Consider the following 23,468-nt stretch of genomic DNA (forward strand, 5'->3'; position numbering starts at 1 on the left):
TGGGAATTACCGCTTTTTAAAGGCTGATGGGGCTGCAGAAGTGTCACCACACCACAAACACATGTTTAGACAGTTTTTATTGCAAAAGAAACCCACAAAGACATGACAGGAGTGTGGCTAACTGTTTGGTTTCAAAGCCTGCCACCACAAAAAAAAGAAGAAAAAAAATCTGTGGCGAGAATTATCATTAATTGTTATAACCATGTAGAGAAATGTAGAGTGAAGGGTGCACAAGGCAATTTGAGAATGGACCATTATTATATTTTAATAGCATCAGTTTCTTTGTGGGCATATTAAACACTACATAGTTATTCAGTACTGCAGTATTTTCTTCTATATTGGTGCCTCTGAGTGTCTCGACAGAGAAGGATAGTAATAAATGTCTGAGTGCTGTCATGCAGGGCGATGCATCAGCATTCTTGTCATACATGTAGGAAATCCTGCATTAGTCTGCAATTGTTCATGTTTCTCTATTTCATTCCTCATTTCTTCTTCTCTTCATCCTTTTTGCCGTCTGGCTTGTTTCCCGTCTGGGAGGCCAGGGAACCCATGGCGTTGCGGATGGCCTCGTTGTTGGGGTCGACACCCGGCAGGTTCTCCAAGACGCTCTGAAGGAACTCTGGGTCTTGCATCACGTCATAGTCATCTTCCTCCTGTTCAGTTAAGATACAGCATATATTATACACAGCTGCTATATGGAAGTTTGATTCTGCCACTAAAATTAAAAATGCACTGAATGTGATGTTTTGCAGGGAAACCACAGGTCCTGACATATATTCAGATGCTACTTTTACACATTCCACTTAAACCCCTGAATGATGTCACAGGACCAAAAAGGACCCGAAAGGATTAATTGCCAGCCCCACAGAATATCTACAGGGGTCCTGTGTTGTTTTGGTGGGATGAGAATGATTGGGCGTTGGTCCTTAGCAGAGCTTTGCAGACAGTTATCTACATGTTGTAGCTGTGCACTCTCACCAGGGGGCAGTGTCAATGATATGTATGACAGCTAGTCTGTGGGCCACTGTTTCACTATCTATTTCATAGCGTCATCACCACCAGGCTGCCCGCTGCTGGTTATTTGAAGCTTTTTGTGCAGTCACAGATCTACAGAAACTGATAGAAGCACAGGCATTTCACTTCACACACTGTCAGGATGTGGTTTTAATGTTGTGGCTCATCGGTGACCACTGTATGTATGGTTTTAGCACCATTTTGTCACCTAGAACTTTGCCAGCTCATCTAGTCTGCATGTTGTCTTATCATCTGAAGAACAGTTTGCCACGATGACACCATGCTCATACAAATGAACACCATTTAAAATAGCAAACTATTCAAAAAGACACAGGAAATACAATTTGATGCTTAAAGATGCTGAGTACATTCAGGTCCATCTCACTATTGTTAAACTTGATAGATGGATATTTATTACTGAAAGGCAAGTGCCTCCTTATATTTAATATCTGCTAGATTGAACCCCGACTATTCAGAAACAAGCTACTTTCTTATGAAATCATTCCTCCTTCAGGTTATTAATTGAATACGTTTTATTCGTATCGAGTCTTTGAAAGGGCTCCAGCTGTTACGTCGGTTCACATTATGTGTGCTGGAATAACTCGAAATATTTCCTTCCTTTATTACTTTATGAAAAGTCCACAAAGCATGATGATTTCACATCCAACACTCAAAAATAACAGTTGCTCAATTTAAATCATTACGATGACTCACCTTGGCTGATTCAGCTGTGTCCATGGGGGCTCCTGTGTCCATTTCACCATACTCTGTTCACAAATAAGAGGATAGTTATGCTTTATGTTCAATAATAATAATAATAATAATAATAATAATAATAATAATAATGGATTGCATTTATATAACGCTTTTCGGGACCCCTCAAAGCGCTTTACAATACCACTATTCATTCACTCTCACATTCATACGAGTTAAAACAAATACACTGATCATAAGTGGAAGTTACCTCCTCCAGCAAGAGACATCTGCATGGCGTAGGCTATCTGCTCCTCCTCGGTCATGCTGCTGAAGTCAGGAAGCACTGCTGCACCACTCTCAGGCTGAGATACTGACATCTTCAGTAAAGCCTCCTCTGATTCTGCGTTTAAAAAGAACACTTGGTTAAATTCTAATGTACTGTAATAATTTTTATCTCAAAGGTGAAAATAACGATCTGTGAATTCTGCAGTCACCATCTGCGCTGGGTGTGGGCACGCCTGCCTCGGCCGCAGAAGCGGCAGCAGCTCTGCGGGCCTCTTCCTCCTGCCTCTGTCGCTGCTCCTCCATTGATACACGCAGGGCCTAAAGCAGGGGCAGCACGGTGAGATAAAAAGGCACAGGATGGACTCAGTCCACAGGACAGGAACAAGAAAGTCACTTTTTAAAATTTGTGGCAAAGCCACAGAGTACTTGAAATATGACTGAAGTCATGTAAAAGAATGAGTACTCTGTTTCATGTATCTGGCACAAGGGCAAGATATAGATATAAGAAAGGAAACTGTGGAGATAGTCGTCAAGTTGTTATGCAGGAAATAGTTTAAAACAACCTGCTTTTATTAACCTTAGACACGCAAGTTTCCAAAAGAGGCAGCATCGAAAATAACACCATTAATAATTTATTTCCTAAATAAACAAATGAACTAGTGTAGAAGAGCTGTCCTTTACATTTTTGGCCTCATGATTATCAGCTTTTATAAAGATGATGTCATTGATATTAAAAGTCACACATTCCTTTACTGCCATTTTAAAGACTGCTTTGGAGCGTCACACCCATTCTCTACACGTCCATCAGTTGTGCCAATAGCCACATCTGTTCTCTAGTTATGGAAGACCAAATTATTATCAAATATGAATAAGGTTCTCCTGCTGGTGTGTGTTATGGTCTTTGTATTTACAGTGGTAGTGGGAAATAAACTCCCCAGTGTTGCTCACAAGCAGCAGTAGCTCTGTCAGCATAGGCAGGCTTTGAGTTGAGTATCTGAAAGGATTTTTAATTTTCTCCTTTTCCATGCAACTATTTTGGCACATAATATACCACATTATCAGCTTCTCAACCCACCTCCCTATATTGCTTACCAAGGCTAGCTCTGGATCAGCACTGGGATCCACCCCAAACTCAAAGTCGCTTGCACCGAGACCCATCATAGAGCCTCCTTCCCCGGCCAGGATGGGAGAGGACAGCAGAGCATCAGCCAGACTGGGTCCTGGAGGGACTGTGACCAGGTGGGAGCCCGTCCCCTCCTTCCCATTTAGAGTATTTATAAAAGCAGTCAGCTTCTCTGTGTTCGCCTCCTGAACAAATAGTTGGAGACAGTTTGTTTAGATATAGAAGCACCAGATATGGAAATGAAAACAAAACAATACAAAAAAAAAAAGAAAAATGTTGGTAGGCTTTAATGCATCTCGTTTTATAGCTCTGATATGGAAGATTATCCAACAATGTCTCACCTCCTCTCCAAAGTTAATAATATCCACATTCACTTTCTCCTTTTTCAAGCGCTTTGCCATCTTCACAAGCTGAAGAATCGGTAGATTAGGACAACAGCAGGCGGAGAAATATGCACAAACACATGAGTGCGCAGACAGCAGGAGACATTACACCTTTTGCATATAATGTGTAGTTAAAGAACATTTAACAAAAGGTCCTCACATCTTTTTCATTATCCTCCACAGGACTCCCAACAAAGGCAATGATCCTCATCTTGTGGTTTTTTCCTTGTCTGTGCTTTAGGGCCAGCTAAAGAGGGAAAGGATAAAATTATGGATCATAAACTGCCATAAACTGTTTTTTGTTTTTTTTTTGTTTTGTTTTTAACCAGTTACTGCAGTTTACAGGTTACACACATGAGCGACTCGGATGCCTGTGCAGAAGCAAATCTTTCCTCTGGGCTGGACAGCGTGGAGTTTGGACAGGATACGGCCAGTATCCGGAGTCAGTGTGGTCAGGACTTCACAGTTACTGCAAGAAAACATACAAAAACCCAGGAGTCAACACCTTCAGTTGTTACCTTAACAGGTAATTAAATCTGACACACAATTTAATACACAACACTGTCAAATGAGTTTGTGCCAATTCCAAATAATCCCAGTAAAGTACACATTTAACAAATTAACAATTGGTTAATATTAATATTAAAATACTAAATATTAATTAGAATTAGCTCTGTCAAAGCAGTGTGGTGTACTAAAGAGCAGCTTTCATAAATAGCAGGTCAGACTGGTGGTTAAAGGAAGTGCTCCTCATTTAGAAACCATATGGTTTGATCGTTTTGATGTTGTGCAAATGTCTGTTTACATTAACCACGGGTTGGAAAAGAGCTAGCACAGCTCATGTAACACCTGCTTATCTTTTGTAAAAATGCTTATGGTTAACCAGCAAACAGTATTAAACCTCAGACCCAGCAGCAACAGGCCAGAGGTCTGAGCTATGAAGTAGGATTTTGTGTTATCCAGGTAACATCGGGGTTTTCAGTACTACAAAGATGGACCACTTACTTACTGGGTAACTTATGAGATGAGATAGCCTTTATTTGTCAGTTGCAGGTCTTTTGCCCACAACCGAGATGACAGACCTTGCCGACCGTACATACAATACAAACATCACATTGGGGAGACAGGTCAGGCCAGGTAGCGAGGAAAAAAAAACATTGAAATGCACAGATATCAACACACCATAACACAATAAACACAGACAGCAACATGGGAAAGTGTTCCAGTGTGTACATCTGATCTGGGACTGCTGCAATCTTTCTACTGCGCCTCCAGCTGACCCAATGTCCACATCATGGGGGAGGTAAGCGTTGGAGGTGGCGTTGGATCCGGGGTAGGGAGGGTGATGCGTCGGTGAGTGCTTATCAGTATCAGTATCAGTATATGTATGTGTGTGCGTGTCCATAGTTCAGCTGAGACAGTGTCCTTCGCCCTGCCAGGCTAAGTAAACAGTCTTCCAGCCAACCCAGGTGGCCTTGTAGGGAATGGGAAGGAACAGACTCAACACAGTCGTTATCAGGGAGTTGTTGTTCGGCTCCAGCCTTGAGCTAGCGCCAAAGGGGTAGCCGGGTTATGATGGAGAATTTCAAGCTGTTTTTTAACACTCCGACACTGGTCTCTCAGTCTCCCGTTAATAGCTGCGAGCTTCTCCGTGATGTTATTAGCCGTCGATTTTGTGGTCTTGTCACTCTTTTTGCTCACCTAGCAGATTCTGAGACCTCACGACCGCAGCCAACTGATCCGAGGTGTAATCCAGCTCCGCCCAGAGATGTTGTTCTGAGTTGATTCTTTCCTGATGTAATCCAACATACATACGCTCAAAGGTGTTATTCTGAGCATTCACTGCAGTCGTAAGTGCCTCCAAGCTCTTAACCATGCTGCCTTCAGTGAGCCCTTTCTGAGAAGTCGCACCTGTTGTTCCAATCCCAGCAGGCAGCCTTGTGGGGGTTTGAACAGCCGGTTCCGCTCTCTTAATTCTCCGATAAGCCAGGGCCAAGCCAGCTCCGATCAGCAAGAACCCTGTTATCATGGTTCCGAATATGTAGATATCTTCAGCGTCCTCGATCGACAGTCCCGCCAGGCACACGATCCTCTGCCACCCGTCCATCGTGTATCCGGCAGGGAAAGTCCCTCCAGGGCACTCGGGTTCTCCCGAGCCCAGACTTCTCGTTGTTAAAGTGTGTCAATAGCAAATCTTCTGCAAATCTAACCTGCTCCGGAGTAGGTCGGGTTCAAAATTAAAGAACAACAAGTATAAATCATCACCACTACTCCAGAAAATAGCATCAGCATTCCTGGAAGATCGTTGGACTTCTTTACACAGATTGTGTAAGGGCCTTAAGTTTTTTTTTTAATAGCATCTAAAGTCTAAATCAGCCAGTCTGTTGCCAGTACACTTATCAATAACTGATTGGTCAGACGCTGCCAAAAACCACTCTTGCGTTAACTTATGGAGAGAATAACACTCTTCGTGTGACCTCTTATCCTGACTGTTAGGATAAGTGAATCCAGATAACGGAAATCTACCCTGGGTATGTTCAACTTGTTTTGTACAGGCCTTAGCTGTCACAGCCTCTACACAAAGACAACAAATGCACTTCTTTATTTAGAAGGAAGTCATTGCACTGCATCCTCTGAAGACAGCCATCATCAGTAACCATGTACGATTTAATGAAGTGTTATGACTTTAGCCACATAATTGTTTAATGAAGAGAGAACGGCTTACTTTGCCATAGTGATGAGGCCCACGTTGTTTTCTGGATTGCTGCGTGTTTTGGAGTGGCAGACAATGTTGACAGCATCCTGCTGAGCCTGTAGCCTCGTTGGCAGGAAGTCTCCATTTCTCATGTACTCGCTGTTGTCCACACTGAAGAGGAAACAGCACTTTAATGTGTACTCCATCACAAAGCTTAAGAGTTAGTAAGCGTTCACGTAATTCATTATCAGCCATAACCTACATTGGCCGAATGGGTAGTATAATATATTCACCGGGAGAAGCAATAAACAAAAGTTTAGCCGCTATAAAGCGTAACAGGGTAAAAACAGTCACAGCTAGCACGGCTTGCTAACGTTAGCGAGAGGTGACTCTACATATGCCGCTGGAAAACAATCAAGTAACCGCTGGTGTCAGTTAATAATTTAGGCAGAAAACACCAAACTGTAACCAGCGACATTCTGGAAATTAAGTCTCGTGGCTTGCAGGTAAATAAAGACTTTAATAAGACCTCAAATCAAGGCTAACTTTAGCTACAATGACTCAGCCGGTCGATATTGCGTTAGCCGGCCCACAATCAACTGTGCATTATCAGCCTGGCTGGCAGCGACATTTACCCCATATGCAGCTCGGTGAGCCCCCTTATAAAGTAACTTACTGGTACACCTCCATATGAACCGCTAACGGGTTTATAAACACACACAAAAATACATTTGTAGAGTTCTTACCAGACCATAGTACTTTCAAGCACCATTTTGGAAACTTCTTGTTGCTTTCTGTCGTAATCCAACAAGCTCACAGATTATTGGACGACGGTTGAACAAAGCGAAATATGATTGGGCAAGTCTTGTCTCCTTCAGGTTGTAGAGAGCTAGAGAGTATAATTAGAGCTGGTCTTTACTATTTAGAAGTTCTTTGGGGAGGGGGAACTGGTTTAATAAGAATTAAACTAGTTCATACAGGTTTACCCCCGAAACATTTTCTTCGTCAAACCATTTATAGGCTTTGTCTTCAGTAATAACCTATAGATTAACTCATTTATCACCCCCGAATCATCTTTTCTTTTCGGCTGGTGCCTTTAGGGGTCGCCATCATCTATTCCTTGCATCTGTCACACCAGTCTTCTGCATGTCCTCATTCACTACATTTATGAATCTCTTCTGAGGTCTTCCTCTTTCCCTCCAAATTCAGCGTCTTTTGTCCAGTATATCCGCTGTCCCTCCTCTACATATCCGAAATATCACAGCCTTGCCTCTCTAACCTTGTCTCCAAATCGCTCGATCCAGCTGTCCCGCATATGTATTCATTTTTAATCTTGTCCCTTCTGGTCACTGCTAATGAAACTTTTAACATCTTTAGATATGTCAGCTCTAATTTCAGCTCCATCTTTGCCAGCAACTCCAAATCATACATCATAGCAGGTCCCACAATCTTGCAAACCTTCAAGTTCCTTCTTGCTGCTCTCCTTCTTTCACAAATCAGTCTTTATACTCAGTTCTACCCACGCCACCCTGCCTGCACTCTCTTCATCTCTCTTGTGCACTCACCTTCACTGTAGCGTCCCTCTCATTCACAGTCATGTTTAATAATCTGAACGAATACAATTATTTCCCAACTGGCCACCACAGCAGATGAATCCACATGTTTATTCTAAACAGTTCAGAGTAGGAAAAAAATACAGGATGATTTAAAACAGTTACAGCAGGAGGCTTTAAAAAAAAAGTTTCATGTCTTCAATTCAGGTTTGCCATGCTGGAGCAAGCAATTTTCAATCCACCACAATTACAAATAAACATTAGAGAGACCAGAGTAATACATACATTATATAACGCTGTAATAAATAGGGCTACGTGTGCATCTGTTTGGAACCATTAAGACTTTTATTGTCGGGACAGGGCATCACCTCAGAGTTTGGTTTAACAGACAAGTGAATTAAATAATCTACAAATGCGGTTTGCCTTTATATAATTCCTCCTGGTGGGAAAATTGTCAACTGGTTTAAATTATTGCACAGTTTTTTCACTGAAATATGCGGTGTAAACAAAAAAGCATCCCTTAAGTTACAGTTTTCTTATATCCTTATATGCAGCTCAGCATTTTTAGACATCAAATACTTGGGAAGTATTTGCAGTTTAACATGAGCCAAACATAACGCCAAGTTAAGACATTGTACATGAGAGTAAAAACATTTTGTTTTGTGTTTTACAGTAAATACAAAGTCTACACATCTCTGTTAATATGCCAGGTTTTTGTGATATATAAAAATAAATAAAATAAAAAAAATTTGATTGTTTTTCCATCTTCAGTGCGACCTATAACTACACAGTTTAACTAAAACATAAACTGAAAACATAAGTGTTGATAACCTCGGATAACTGCAATCAAATTTATGTTAAGTAGTCTGCACACACCTGCCATCTTTTGATCAAAATCACATATAATTCAGATGTTCTAGTGAGATGTTCCTGATATTTACATAGCTGCATCTTAAAGTCATAGCCATTATTGTCAAATGAATGACATTATTGAAAGGTATCAATCAGGAGAGGGCATTAAATGTACCACAAAACACAGTGAAGACAGTCATGAACACGTGGAGAATATTTGGCAGTGGGACTGCAAAGACTGGACATCACTCTAAAATTTATGAAGAGACCAGAAGAAATGTGGTCATCTGGCAAGTAGTCTTCATGAGTCTGGGCTATGTGGTAGGGTAGGGTGGTAAAACAGAAGCCTTTTCTCACTTCCAAACATCCAAGCCTGGCTACATTTTTCAGCATTTTTCTACAGGTTGACCTAAAGGGGGCTGTGCAGAGGAGACACCCTCACAGTCTGTTAGATTTGGAGTGCTTTTTGCAAAGAAGAAAGTTGAGATGTACTCCCCCTAAAAGACTTCTGTATGCTCCAACAAACTATAAGTTTTAGTTCCACTGTACAGGTTATAGATCGCATTAAAAGGTGGAAAAAAAAACCTGCAAATATCTTGGTATAATTTTACGTTAACATCAGCAAATCCTGGCATTTTAACAGAGGTGTGTAAGCTCTTTATCTCCACTGTAGCTTATGAAAAGGTAGGCTAGCGTCCACCTTTACACATCAGGCAGTCATCACCATTTAACTAATGAAAAAATAGCAGTTAAACCATAATAGGTACCCCTCAGTTTTCAGTCTCACTACTCTTAGCTTTACCTAACAAAATCAACACCACCGGCTCTGTTAACCCTGGATTTACAGGTCCTGCTGAGAGGTTTACAATCATAAGACAACATCAACAGATCAATATCAGAATTTAATAAGAGGTCGAGGGAAATGCTAAAGCCTGTGGGAAATTGCACCAACAAGTTATATTAAGATTGTAATAAATATAGACAAAAAATATTAGTAGCAATTGGGAAATGCTGAATGCATGAGTAAAAAGCGAATGGACAGGAATGCATAATGATAAAATAACCAAAGACAGCACATCATAAATCAGTTAGAAAGTATATAGAAGTCGTCATATATAGTTGCAGTTTTATTTAGTTTGCTTCTGGCAGCAAATAAATGTAAATAGTGGAAAAGAAAATGCAGTACCACCAATGATTATAGTTCAGATATTCAGCAGCCAAAGCTCCTACCAACTCTATATTACTCACTTTCTTTTTTTTTGCACATCCTGCCCTTGTTTTCAGTGGCCACAAAGACCGAAAACAACAATAACACTTAAGTAGGTCCAACTATTCCACCACACATTTTGAAACGTTCATTTAGAAAAGTTTCCTGTGCTGTTAGATGTGAAAAATAAAATCACTTAAAAACTAACACAATCAATTAAAAACAAACACAAAAATCCCACACAAAGTACAGGTGACAGTCATGTCTGAATTTAGAAGTAGATGCTTTCTTTGCGCACGATGCACATCAGCAACTTGTAAACTGCTGCAGCTCCGCAACTCCATGACAGCGAGGGTTTGTTTCAGGTGTTACGCTGGTCAACGATGCTGTTCTTGTCACAAAAGCGCAACAGCATTATACCAACAGTGCACACTGTGCTGGTGTGCACTGTGTCCTGTGAAGCAGCACAAACACCCTCCAAATATATCACAAAGTTAAACACACAACTCTCTTAACACAGGATTTTCACAAAAGTTGAACTATATTGAGAGCTACTATTATAATCTAAATTGGAAAGGTCAGACTTACTGCAGGACAGCTAAAGGCCACATTAGCTTCAGCTAGGCGTAAACCACAGTGTTGAGAAAAAAAAAAGAAAAGAAAAATAGGAGTCTATTATTCTGGAGAAAAACAAAACAAGGCAAATTACATGCAACAGTAATTTTTCATTTGTGCTGGCAGTATATATGTATATATATTTAAAAAAAAACTTACTGCAACTTTACTAGTACAATATTAATTTCAATGTCCCAACTTATTACAAAAACATAGTGATTGTACCAGTTTGTACTAATGCCACAACATGCTCTTTGGTTACCTAAAGTGGTTAGGTTTAGTGTGATTCTCCTATTTCTGTTTTTCTTGCATATATAACACAAGCTTCTCTTTGCCGGTTTGGTCCGTGACACCGAAGCTGACTAACTCATTAGTTTTGCTACCGAGTACCAGTATCGGTCTCATTTGAATACAAGCCAGTCGTATAAAAAGAAAACATTTAAAATAACCTTCTGGCCTGAATATCACAGGTGATATTTAAGATTCACAGTCTGTAAAAGCACTCCAGGTCCACGGGAATACTTGGGTAAATAAAAAGCACAAGCTGAAGGTCTTTCGTCCTGCATGATTTGCATTCAGAGTAAGCTTTTAAAAATCAGAAGCTTACAATGCATGAATACAGTAATTTCTTTAAAAACTAAGACTTTATTTAAAACTCTGTTCTCAATCCTCATCATAAGGCTTTCCGTCAAAGCAGGTAGCACAAACACTACTCCAGACTTGGACCTTCGGGTGGGCGGCAGGCACACAGAAAAATCTGCATGAAGACGTGCTACAGCCATTTGGTCAAAAAAAAAAAGAAGAAGAAGAGAGAAGCAATAAAAATAAAATAAAATAATAATAATCCCAAAAAGGACAATGACGTATATAGCCAGGCCTGAATGAAGAATCTCAGTTCTTCAATAAGGCAACATTTCCACACTAAATGCTTAACTGAGCCAAAAATGATCATTGGTTGTGACTACAGGCACTTCTCCTATGGGTTTAATAATAGTGTTCAATAACTACAGCATTACCGTGTCTGCAGTTACTAGTGTTGCGACACAACCGCCCAGTTACATTATCATATTGTGCAAAAAAAACAAAGACAACAAACATTTCATATCCCTCTTGGTCCAGGAGATGCACTGCGTAATTTTTTTTTTGTAAGTTCTGGTACCTCAAATCATACCAAGGGAGTTATAAGATTTCAGGAAGGCTCAGAACATCCTTCAAGTCATTCTTTTTCCTCACATCTACACCTGCAAACCAAGTGAAAGAGTATTAGTTTTAAAAAAAGTTCAAATACGAGTAAATATTTTGATAGCAGAACCTGAGGTTTGAAATCAACTTACTGAGCAGCTGCTTACACACGGGACTACGTCGCTGAGTGAGATTGCTTCCTCAGCACCACTTTCTTCAAGAGTCCTAGACTGAGCCCTGAAAACAACAGGAGAGTCATGAGGATGCATTTGAACCTTAACACAGTACGAGGCACTGGTTGTGGAGGTGAAAATATTAACAGAATATACACTGCATTTTTTACAGAAAGCTTTATGAGCTAATTCGACGCTTGTTTCCATGCCTAGAATCCTGTGCTGCTTTGGGAAAATGTTGACTTTCCTGAAGTTCTGGTTAAGGCACATTTTTGTCTTCTGAGAAGGCCTCACTTCCAATCTGTGCATCAATGGGTCATTCATTTATTCCTAAGTTGATTTGCATTCCACTTTTCAAAGTGTTTCACAACTTGAACAAAAGCCACACATTAACCAAAGGATCACACGTTCATTCCAACATACACACTTCCATACACGCAAAAACAAAATACTGAAGAACACATCATGTGAAAGCTGACCTATCTAAAAAGGAGTTTAAAAATGTAGGCCTCTAATACAGCCTGAAAGAAGCACTGCATTTCGGATCACTTTAAATGGGAGAAGTAGAAGATTTCTTACTTCAGAGAAGGATATATAAAGTTCTGTTTTAGGTGAAACTAAGTGTTTCATCTTTAAAGACATTTTTGTTTGAATATGTTATTACTGTGTTGTTGTTGAACTTTGTTTTGTTTCTGGTATTTTGTCCAGCTCTTGTGGTGATTCAAATACACCAGCAGGTGTGTGCACTTTATATCCAAAGCAGAACATTTAGTAGATGATTACAAGTTACTTCTGGTACTACCATATTCAGTTAGTGTAATTAGACATTAATCAATGCATTCAGATAACACTGGTGTGTTGTAGGAAAATGTGTGTGTCTGTGTGTACTGTCATAAAAGTGACAGGTGGATCGTTAATACACAAACTATTACACTATATGTCCCCTCTTACCCCTTGGGGGTGCTGTCTTCCTCGTTTTGCTTGTTCGAAGATTCTCCCCGAGTGTTAGACTGAAGACGACTTGCTGGTAAAAATCTGGGGCTTCCCAAGGAGGAGATGGCAGTTTCAACAGCGCTAGCAACAGGGTTGCGTGGAGGAATGGTATCTGGGAGGAGGTCAGGACGACCTGCGAGCATAACTGGCGAGAGGGGACAAAAACGGTTTATTGCTGTGTTGAAAAAGAAGCATCTCCCATAGTGGTACATGTAAGAAGACTAAATGTTTGCAGCTGTCATGAAAAATATGAAACATAAATAGTTCCCCATAGAGAAGTTAAAGCTTCTGTGCTCTTTCATCCTCACTTTTGTCTGCTTCGCTGTCCTCTCTGGTGTCTGAACTGGCTTGATGTTGGAGCAAAGGACTCTGGGCGGTGCTGCTGCTGCTGGCTTGGGTCATCAGAGAAGGTCCAGAGCCAGCCGCTCTTTTCACAGGACCGGCTCCTGCACGGCGCTTCTTAGACGGGGAGGTCTTCACTAGATACGAGACAGAGAAACTTTGAGTCTGTGCAGTAACACTGGTGTGACAGAGTCATGTTCAGACGGAGACAACATAAACTTACATGCATTCTTTCTAAACACTGTGTTGCACATAAACTTCTGAAATCGCTCGGCATAGAAACCCGGTCTGTGCACTGATACAGTGTCCTGAAAAAAAGAAATAAAACAAGTTAAAATCTGTATTGTTAAATCATTGCAACCAAACTAGCTAGTACTAGTAAGGGTCCTTACCCCATCATGAACCAGAGCCTTCCAGGAGTGTTCAAGCTTCTTTGCCAATCTGAAAAAACACACACACACTCTGACTTGATGGTAAATGGTAACTAGACTGGTTCTTATATAGAACTTTTTCTACTCTAACTGCTCAATGCAGCTTGCCTCATTTACCCATTCGTCCAAGCACTACTTTTTCCCCCCTCTATGCTTTTCATAAAATTTAGATCCTCAAACAGAAGTATTTTCTTATCACACGCTCACTGTAGAAACATTTGAAAGTGCCCTTGTAGTTTTATCTGGATGCTGAAATCCTGTTTACTCATGTCATGTGAACTCTATTTTGGATGTTGGCCACACGTGTCCACAGTGGAACAAAGAAGATCATATTTTAGTCACCACAGGTGGCGTCATGGTTACATGTTGGCAGAGATTTTCCAGTATAGATAACGTTTATTTGCACAGTTTCTAAATAAAGTAACAAAGATTCATTGCCTCACTGACCGACCGTAGTCATTCTCTACTGTCCGCTCTGACCTTTAGTGTAAAACGTCAGGTTAGCTAACGAGACAGTGTACCGGGGTTTAACACTTGATACGGTCCCTGAACGCATTCTGAACAGACAAAGACGGAAGCTGCTGCTTTCCTGTTCATGTGCTTCTTTTGTTATGTGAGCTCAATGAGGACAATAAAGTGAATTATTACCTATAAGACTGAAGAATGTCAATAATACCGATGTACACCAGCAGCCTCTCGCCTTTCGAGTTTCGTGCAGGGATTCCTCCCGTTCTGCAAACAAAAACACCTTTAGTCTTCTGTAATTCTTCTCAGACAGAAACTGGTGGGACAAGCCTGCTCGATACGATCACAGACACTCCGTCACTCACCTGTCCTCGGTTTCCATGGATCCCATGCGTCCCACCTCTGCTTGAATGGCCTCTATAGCCGTGCTGTACAGAGCCTTTTGAACTTGACCCTTTGCCCCAGCCCCCGCCTCCTCGTTGGCCTGCTCCTGACAGGCCTGATCTACGTTATGAATTCCCACCAGAAGGCTGTAATCCATAATCTTGAAACTCTGCAGGAGCTGGATGGAAATTAAGGAACATGAGTACTATAAGATCAGGAGGACATTTAGAGGGAAGACATTTTACTGATTCTATCTAAACCAATTCCAACACTGTTATTATTCTGGTAGCCTCATGTTTTCACAGTTCTCACCAAGCAGTCTCTCTGGAGGGTCTTGCAAAGAGCATTGTACTTATCAGCGTCCAACGAGAGCCCTTCAGGCATGTCCTGGATGAAATCCAGGTCCTTATATGTGGGTACAGCCTTTTCTCTTTCTTTAGCCGAGGCTCGTCGCTTGTAGGTAGAGCCCTTTAGATCATACTTGAGGTGCATTCGTACTGCACTAGGAAGCAGATTATTCATGACTGCAATGCGGATGTTTTTACCAGCTGATTGGACGCAATACAGCCCATAAAACTTTGGTAATAAGGTCCGCTTGTTCTGGTTCAGGTTCTAAGGCAGAAAGAAAAATAGTAGGAGGAAGAAATATGGAAAGAATGAAAAGAAACATCAGTATCAGCGTCACCAAAAGTTAAATGAATGGTTGACTTAAGTAAACTGATAAAAAAAGAAGGCAGATGTGCCAGAGCAAAAGTAAACTCAGTCAGTAACAAGCATGTCGAGTGCTTTAAATGAAAACCAGACTAACTAGTTGAGAGAGACTTTAAAGACAAACAAAGCATTTTAGCAGCTCAAGAAAACAAAGTAGGAACAATATTTGACTGCAGAGTGTTACTTCAGTAACTGTAAATACGGCCTCATAGTTCCAGTCTTGCACCAACCCGTTTGGCTGCATTTTACATCCATGGCTATCCAGATGTGACCTTTGATATTTTGCCTCAAGACAAAATGACAGCTTCTGATTTTATTGTGTTAGTTGACATGTTTTGTAAAGTCACAGTACCAAATCTAATCATGTCGTCCTTCAATCCAAAGAAACATATCTGCAAAATTTCTCAGGACACTCCTATTGTGAAATTTTACTAGAATGCAACAATTAACACACGTGAGGTGAAAGCTGATCTTTGGCCGTTAAATTCTAATCAGTTCCTTGAGTTAAAGTTGATAATGAATAAAATTCCCAGAAGGAGTACCAAGGGATATCATGATAATAATCGTAGGTGGAGTACATGAGGACAACATAAAAACATAATGCCCACAGCTATGGCAGTTGCAGACTAACAAAACAACTGCAGATTAGTTTTAAAGGTAGCAAAGCGTCGCTGTAAAAGCGCCACTGATATCCAAGACCTTGCATTTGATAGTGATAACAGGATGATGATTAGGACATTTTGTGACCATCAAATCATACCATGAAGTATCCAGGCAGCAGTTTCTGCAGAAATTCTGCCTCTTTGTGCTGCACCGTCTTGATGATATACTCATCATCTCTAGAGACGTAGAACAAAGATCCACTCGCCCCGGAGTTGGACAGCTCGATCAGCGACTCGTTACACAGAGAATACTATAAACACAACATAAAAAAAACGGTCTTTACACATGTGATTAAAAGCAAAAAAACACAATCTTATTGCTACATTTTACACATGAATGCTGACTGAAGCCATGTTCTCACTACAAAGCATACAGAGTTTGGTTTGGGCGAGAGGCAGGACCTGGAGGGAGCATGCAGGAGGCAGAAAACATGAAATATCCAAATATCTTCAATATCTGTCAGTCTAAAAAAAGTTTAAATATACATTTAATCAATGTGATATCTTAATAGAGGCCAAAGAAGTGCAATTTCAACAACAGGTCTCCGTTTTTCTACATGATAATGAAATACTGCTGTAGTAAATTAAAGAAATCTGTCAGCATGCTTCTTTAGGCTTAAACTGTAAGAAGTAAACGTGTAAAATTACAGATATCTATAATTGAATTTTCTTTGGTGTAGTATGAATGATGATGGGAGAGGTCTTGATCAGTAGGAAAAGCTGTAAAACTTCTAAATATACAGTTGAAAATTATGCCCTCTTTCACATTTTTTCAAAATCGGCGGTCCAAATTGGAATTGTCACCAGTCCAATTCTGGCCCCCAGCCTTACATTTGACACCCCTACTTTAAAACCGTAAGAACAGCATCTCCACTCCTCTCCTGTGTCAATACTCCATTATTCACACTTCCCTAGTCACAGTTACTCAAACACTCCCTTTCCCCAAAAGTGAACTGCTCTCTTTCCTCAGAAATATTTTGGACAACAATTGGTGATTATACAAGAATACCATGTAGTCATCGGGCCGGATGCCAAACATCTCTCTGAAGTAGCGGAAGGCCATCGGGGCGTATGTTTTGAACCTGAAGTCTCCATAGTGGTGTGCCGGTGTCAGGTTACTACCCTCACTGCAGGTCACAAACAGAGGAGCACAAGATTATTTTCCACACAGCTTCAAAGTAGGCTTGCAGAAGTAAAATATCCTGATCCTGTCTGCACACAGGGCAGACACACATTTCATTTCCTTTACAAACTAATTCATCGTTACAAACTGACCAGGGGAAGAAGATGCTCTCCACCACCTCAAAGTCCTGCAGCAGCACATCTCTTTCAGGTTTTTGACTTAAGCTGCCTATCGTGTGCGTGATGCCTAACTGGATAGCACCTTTCAGAGCTGATGATGTTGTCTGGAAGAAAGGAAACTTACATGTATCAAATGCAACAAATGCATTTCAAAGTGAATACTTCAAGAAATTAAGTGGCATAGGGACTTGCAAGCTTTGGCAGGTGGGAGACACTTTTTTTCCAGACATTTCACTAAAGATTAATAGATAGGTTAACTCAAAAGGTTCACCAAACAGAGCCCATGTTTACTGTTAGGTGGGGTGGTGGTGATGGTACAAACACACTCAACATTCAACATTCAGCTGAGAGGCAAATCTCTACTGGGACCAATGTTCAGTTTGCTTTCATTTTCACTTGCTATGTGGTCAGGTATAAATGTAAAGCCTACAATGGTTTAAAAAGGAGGAAAATATTCCGGTTTGGTTCAAATGTACTCTAAACAGTGTGAAGTACCACCACAGCAACAAGTGCCAGCACAAGTGCACATTTTACAAGTGCTATTAGTGGCTGCATTTTCAAGTCCACCATTTATGCTTTTTCATATGCATGGTTACAGTGGTTGTTGCTTCTATTAAACATGTACAAAGCTTCAGCTTCCTTTAACCTGACATCCCTAATACCGTATGTTCATATCAAGCTTGTCTGTGAGCACAGTAGCCCACCCACCTGCCGTTCAAGCATGCTGTTTAGGAAAGGAGGCCAATAAGAAGGGAGTCGGCTAAAGGAAGAAAGAAGGAAGTTTAGGCATTAGTCACACAGGCCTTGACTGGTTAATGACCCATCTGGAAACCTCTAGTCACTTGGAAAACTGTGTATACCCCGACAGGTTGAAGAGCGGTTGCTGAATGTCGCATGGTGAACTCACTTGCAAAGAAGATGCTGCACCAAAAACCTCTTTGTGACTGCTTTGCTCACCTGGAGTTGGCACAGAGGAAACCAGCTTGTCTGCAAATACTTGCTATTTAGTTGAAAGAAGTGCAACACAAGCTGGAAACGGAGACCATTTGTCTTAAAAGTAAAAGTCGTCCAAACAAAGCAAGTCACGAATGGTCTCCGTTTCCATTTTGCACTTTTCGCAGTTTCACTCCCAATTAGCGAGCAGTTTGTAAGGGTTTGCGCACAAGATGGTGCCGTCCATGCAAAAATGACCAAAGCAATCGGAAAGATGCTTGTGTTGCAGCCCTGCATACATTTTTGCAACCAAAGTGACTTCAAGCAAACTCCAGCAACAGCCCACAGATTACACACACTTTCCTTGTGACCGGTAGTTGCCAGGGGTCACTGACCAGTGTCTTGGCCTATGCGAATTGGGAAACTTCACCTTCACACCAACTTCCCAGCAGCTGGCAGCAGCCTCCAGTAAACCAGTTGGGTAATACTCACAAACAGGTACTTCATTACCTTTTCTATTGGTCTAGGCCTGTCTGACTGGGGCCTTAAACAGTGTGTTTCAAACAGTGAATGAACAAACGGCTGTTCCAAGGTCCATTATAGGATAAAATAGGGTTATCTTAAAATATGGAACACTGTTTTGGTGGACTTCACAAATTGTAGGAAATGTAACTATAGCTCCCAACAGCCTGTAGAAACACCCTGTGGGTGTCAAGTTCAACTGAATAATCACAAAGAAGTCCCACAATGAGGTTTGAAGAGAGGGAAAAGACACAGAGCACTTGCGTTATAAGGATTTCCAGATTATGAACACTAGCAGTAAGCGGAGAGCACTTATTCAAGAAGGCAGGACAGATTAGATCATATGTGTGGGTGATGAAGGGTTAAGCTAATGGCAATAAAAAGAGACTGCTGTGCGTTTCACAGGCCAGAATAGTGAGCAGCAGACAAACCAAGGCACAGATTTATAAATTTTGAGATTACACTACTATCACTATTTTACAAGCCAAATAATTCATTAACTCATCAAGAGAACAATTGGAAGAGGAAAAGATAATGAAAGTTTTTGTAAGATGCAGCTCTACAGAGTGAAAAAATGTGCTTAAGTCTGCAATGGCTGATCCCCAACCTTCTTGTACGTCGTCTCCCCAGTGGGATCGATCCCACGATGCCCGATTTTTTTCAAAGCCTGAGATGTGCTAGCACTTGGACCCTGTCAGTATAAACATGGCACAAAACAGAATTACAAGAGGAAAAGAACTCATTGTAAGTGCAGGAACATGTAATATTCTCACGATTCAAACAGGAAGGCACAAATGACCTGTCAGCAGAATACGGGCTAATCCCAAACTGTTTATGGGGAAAGAAATGTGCAATTCCTAACTGACCGAGACAGATTTTCAGTTTCTTCCCCACAAATTCTCTCATTTCTCACCTCAGCTGAAGCATTTTTTCGAGACCCATTCAAGTCTGGAATCAGAAAGAAAGACATAATGTTACACAGGAAATTACACACACACACACACACACAGGACAGGAAATGAGCAGATAAGGCAAACAGTTATTACAGTGGATGCAGTAATGTCAAACAACACAGACGGAAACAGCTTCTACCATTCCCTAACGCTGAAAATAGAGAGTGCAGCTGAACATGCAGACACACCTCAAACATTACCTCTGAAAGAAGACAGTTTCCTCCAGAACTGACTCTGCAGGTCTTTGTGTGCAATGGAAGGAATTAGATAAGGATGCTATTAAAGTGAGTTCATACAAAGCCGGTGAATTTCCTGATGTGTATTACACTGTAATATTACTGGTGTTTGAACTTAATGACACTTAGCTTCCGTTCATCTTTAAGGAAACACACTTGTGAAAGTGACACAACATCATGATGTCTGCAATTCACTTTCCTTTAAACATTTATTATGTATATTACAGCACCATTTCCAAAACAGCTGGGACACTGTGTTGACACAAAAAAATTTTGTTTTTTTTAAACAAATATGTTTATTCTGAATTTGATTAACGCAACAAATATCAACAAGGTTCAGACAACATCACCAGACGACTGTAATAAGGAAGATGACTGGCCATTAATTTGCAGAACTAAAGCTGGGGAGGGGTTTGCCAATATTTCTAATCTACACAAGAAGCAATATTAAATGCCTGTCATCTTCAATGCTCAGACAGCAATGCAATAAAGGCAAGCACAATCCTGTTGTGAACAACCCTCATAAAAATCATTATCAGTGTACACAACTGCTGTATCCACAAATAAAACTAAGACAACAAACACATTTATTTTAAATCCAGAAAGGTTTTTGCTTGCTCTAGGCCTGAGCTCAAAACTGACTATTGAGAGTTTCTCCAGCATGTCAAACATTTTGGAGCTTTTTGGCTTTCAGTTAAAGGAAATTTGCCAGGACTGTGATAGTAGAACCAATAAAAATAATAATAATGATGATGATTATGTCAAAGGTATGAAATCTATAATAAAACACACAAGACTGGAGACTTAAGCACCAACAAAACCAGACGGAGTTCCTCATGCAAGTCACTCCACCATCAAGAACCCCGAACAGCAAACACTCAATCACCTTTCATGTTTAAGCATGAGGTGGGGCCAGTTAACAGGCTTCTATACAGGGACAGCAGTTGCAGTATGTTTAAATGTAATGCACGTGACCTTGGTTATTAAAACGCATTTAAATACACTAACTTCGCTTGGGTTTATAAGTCTGGCTGCTGCATTTTGAACAATCAAAAGACTGTACAATGATTTGTGATTGATACCTGCTAAAATAATTACAATAATCCAAATGAGAGGAAATAAAAGCAAGAATGATAGTCTTAGTGCCACTAAAACTGAGTATCGATCTTGTGATATTCCAAAAATGGTAGAAGCACTGGGAGACACTTCTCAAAACTGAGGCTAGAATCAACTAAGAAAAGAGCTGATGCTTGGATCCACCTTATTTGACCAATAATAAACAACTTCTCTAAGCTTCATTTTTTTTAATAGCACACATCTATTTTTGATTTCAGTTAAACAATTTGTAAGAATGGCAAAGTTTGTGGGTACTTTTTATAAGATTTCATTTACTCTAACTTTGTTTGTGAAATGGCCAAAACCAACAGGAAAATACTCAGACCTCTCTTGACATAGATAACAAAGACTTTTTGCCTTCACTATATATGGACCGGTTATGTTTAGGTTCATAGCCCCATCCCCAAAGCCCATTGTAAGCCTCCTGCTGCCTGTGGTCTGGCAAATCAAAATGCGAAATCCTTTTTGGATAGCATGAATGCCTCATCCTCTGAGTTCAGGGAGGGAAAGACCATTCAGACTGCTATCAGTTCAAAAAGCCAAAATCTGTACTGGTATGGGAGGGCATTAGCTCACAAGGCAGGGTTAACTCACACATGTGTGAAAGCATCATTAATATACCAATTTTTCTCGCTACATACGCAGCTAGAAAGACAGCTAGTTTTGAAAGAGGTCCTTGTTTAATCCAGTAAGGACTTATTATTATTATTACTGCAGTTCCAACACCCACTAACAAAAATGTGGCATTAGAAAATGTAAAACTAGTCAAAGGAGGCCAAAATCTCTTGTTTCAACACTTTATTATTCACACTTCCTTAATTTCAGTTCCGGTTACTCATCGCTCCTTTCTTCTTACAGTCAACAACTGGTTTCCTTTCTTCAGAGTCTATGCTGTTCTTGTACATTTCCATAGAACGGATGCTGAGTAACAACATTTTTCTGGAGTAGTGACAGCAGTGACAGGGTGTATATAAAAGTGTTCAGAGGGATAGAAATAGTGTGAAACTGTTGTGCAGCTGAATTCCTGTGTTAAGCAATAAGGAGAAAACAGTATGTTTTCATAACTAGAGCAGTCAGTGTTGAACATCCTCCTGTCCCAAATGAGTTGATGGCATCAAATTCAAAATGATTATATATTTCTACGTTTACCATTTAACACAATGGCACAAAACTTCTGGAAAAGCGCTCGTTTTAATCTTTAATAAAGTGAGGCAAGTACGTAAACTTTCTGTGAAGCATGAGATCCATGTACTTTGTCCTGCAAACCACTTTTTTTTTTAAAGATCAAATCAAGGACAGCCAGAAACATCTGATTTAAGATGTAATTATGTACTCGGGCCAAGAAAAGTGGCCTTTGTACTCAATTAAAGTTTTGTTTTTTGTTTTTTTGTTTTTTACCTCAGATGCTCTGATGAAAACTTTGTGTCATAAATCTACTGTGATGTGAGGTAAATAAACATATTTTTTCCATTTTCTTTCCTTTTTAGTACACATTAAAGGAATAGTTAAGATATTCTGCGAAGTACTTTTATTTGCTTTCTTCTTCTTTTATTTGAGATGCCCCAAATTTACTGAAGACAAAAAAAAGGTTGTCTTTTAACCTATTAAGGACTCTGTTAAATGGCTTCAATTATACATCTATATTGATTGTAATGATTGAAGTATTTAAAATATGCCTGTGTACAACATGCATAAGTCAACATAATTAAGCATAGTTTACATACGTGATGTCAGGTAAGCATTTTTGGCTACTCCTCTATTATCCCCAGGTGGTCCCATATGAATGGACCCCCACCTCTTTATCTTGAGTACACTACCATGTGAGACCTAACCGTGGGTCATGTCTCAGAAATAAGTCATCGCTTATTTCTGAGACATGCCTTGAGAAGTGAATCTGTATGAAGCAATTAAAGTTATTTCAGGCTATATGTTGTATGCACTGGCACGAAAGGTGGTGTATTACAACACAGTACTTACTGCCAGTCTGGCCCTGTAGCCCTGGAGGCTCTTCTGCAGCTGTGGCCATTCAGACAAGAAACTACACTCTGGACTTGATTTGGAGGAAACTGGGGGTCTTTATTCACCCCTTCAAATGTATCGGTGACGTCAGTTCAGCAAGGCGTGGACCTGTGTGGAAAAAATGCCCAGCTCAAGAACAGTAAACACTCTACATGATTTCATGCTAGAAATACCAACAACAGCCACGTTGAACAGCTCTGCTGATGGAGACAAAGGTGACATAAACAGGCGGCAGCTTCCTACCAAAAGCGACTAAGCATCGAGTAGGCTATTAAGTAAATTAACTTTTAAAAAGAAACACACACACAACAACACAGAGAGGCTAATGCGTGTTGTGACATGTTAATGTGGGAGATACCGAAACGTCTGAGCAGCGCTATTCAACTGAACATAGGCGACAACGCTAGCTGCCGCTGCTTTAACTTTTCTAACTTTAACCACACAGATAAGTCTCGACAATACACACAAAACATTAAACTTACCAGAAAATCGTGTTTAGACGTTCTTATAGCTTCTAATTAAATTTAAAAAATACTTTTTATTCTTTTATAAAGGCGGTGTTTTCCTCAAAACAAATAAACAAGGAAGCAGTGCGGAAGCGGCAGTTTTGTTTGGGCTGCT

General features: G+C 40.3%; 2 protein-coding genes across 2 annotated transcripts; both read right to left on the minus strand.

The window, feature by feature from the left end:
- Positions 1 to 60: 60 nt before the first annotated feature.
- Positions 61 to 7,092, minus strand: psmd4a (proteasome 26S subunit ubiquitin receptor, non-ATPase 4a). The gene is made up of 10 exons (XM_085263155.1): positions 6,943 to 7,092; positions 6,227 to 6,367; positions 3,856 to 3,970; positions 3,662 to 3,748; positions 3,460 to 3,528; positions 3,088 to 3,303; positions 2,205 to 2,313; positions 1,979 to 2,110; positions 1,729 to 1,781; positions 61 to 653 (listed from the first exon to the last, which is right to left on the minus strand). The coding sequence occupies exons 1-10, from the start codon at positions 6,966 to 6,968 to the stop codon at positions 483 to 485; spliced, it is 1,119 nt and encodes a 372-aa protein (XP_085119281.1). The 5' UTR covers positions 6,969 to 7,092; the 3' UTR covers positions 61 to 482.
- Positions 7,093 to 7,841: 749 nt separating this feature from the next.
- LOC146549152 (phosphatidylinositol 4-phosphate 5-kinase type-1 alpha-like) lies at positions 7,842 to 23,468 on the minus strand. Its single transcript, XM_085262778.1, has 16 exons — positions 23,330 to 23,468; positions 22,806 to 22,955; positions 19,437 to 19,471; positions 19,131 to 19,214; positions 17,042 to 17,172; positions 16,776 to 16,893; positions 15,865 to 16,017; positions 14,706 to 15,005; positions 14,375 to 14,571; positions 14,193 to 14,276; positions 13,506 to 13,554; positions 13,337 to 13,421; positions 13,080 to 13,250; positions 12,730 to 12,916; positions 11,758 to 11,842; positions 7,842 to 11,664 (listed from the first exon to the last, which is right to left on the minus strand). The coding sequence occupies exons 2-16, from the start codon at positions 22,852 to 22,854 to the stop codon at positions 11,659 to 11,661; spliced, it is 1,734 nt and encodes a 577-aa protein (XP_085118904.1). The 5' UTR covers positions 22,855 to 22,955; positions 23,330 to 23,468; the 3' UTR covers positions 7,842 to 11,658.

Source organism: Mchenga conophoros, linkage group LG22 (genome assembly GCF_057382185.1).
Source record: "Mchenga conophoros isolate Kocher_MC1m ecotype Shallow Benthic linkage group LG22, M_conophoros_male_GT1.1, whole genome shotgun sequence".
In the NCBI taxonomy this organism is placed as follows: Eukaryota; Metazoa; Chordata; class Actinopteri; order Cichliformes; family Cichlidae; genus Mchenga; species Mchenga conophoros.

Excerpts from the sequence above, each read along its gene's own strand:
- psmd4a (XM_085263155.1), bottom strand. The coding sequence starts at position 6,968 with ATGGTGCTTGAAAGTACTATGGTCTG. Across the intron at positions 3,304-3,459 it reads TTATTAACTTTGGAGAGGAG|GAGGCGAACACAGAGAAGCT; the intron begins GTGAGACATTGT and ends CTATTTGTTCAG. Across the intron at positions 1,782-1,978 it reads GATGTCTCTTGCTGGAGGAG|AGTATGGTGAAATGGACACA; the intron begins GTAACTTCCACT and ends ATTTGTGAACAG.
- LOC146549152 (XM_085262778.1), bottom strand. The coding sequence starts at position 22,854 with ATGGCCACAGCTGCAGAAGAGCCTCCAGGGCTACAGGGCCAGACTGGC. Across the intron at positions 19,472-22,805 it reads GCTACAGGGCCAGACTGGCA|ACTTGAATGGGTCTCGAAAA; the intron begins GTAAGTACTGTG and ends TTCTGATTCCAG. Across the intron at positions 19,215-19,436 it reads GAAAAAATGCTTCAGCTGAG|GGTCCAAGTGCTAGCACATC; the intron begins GTGAGAAATGAG and ends TTATACTGACAG.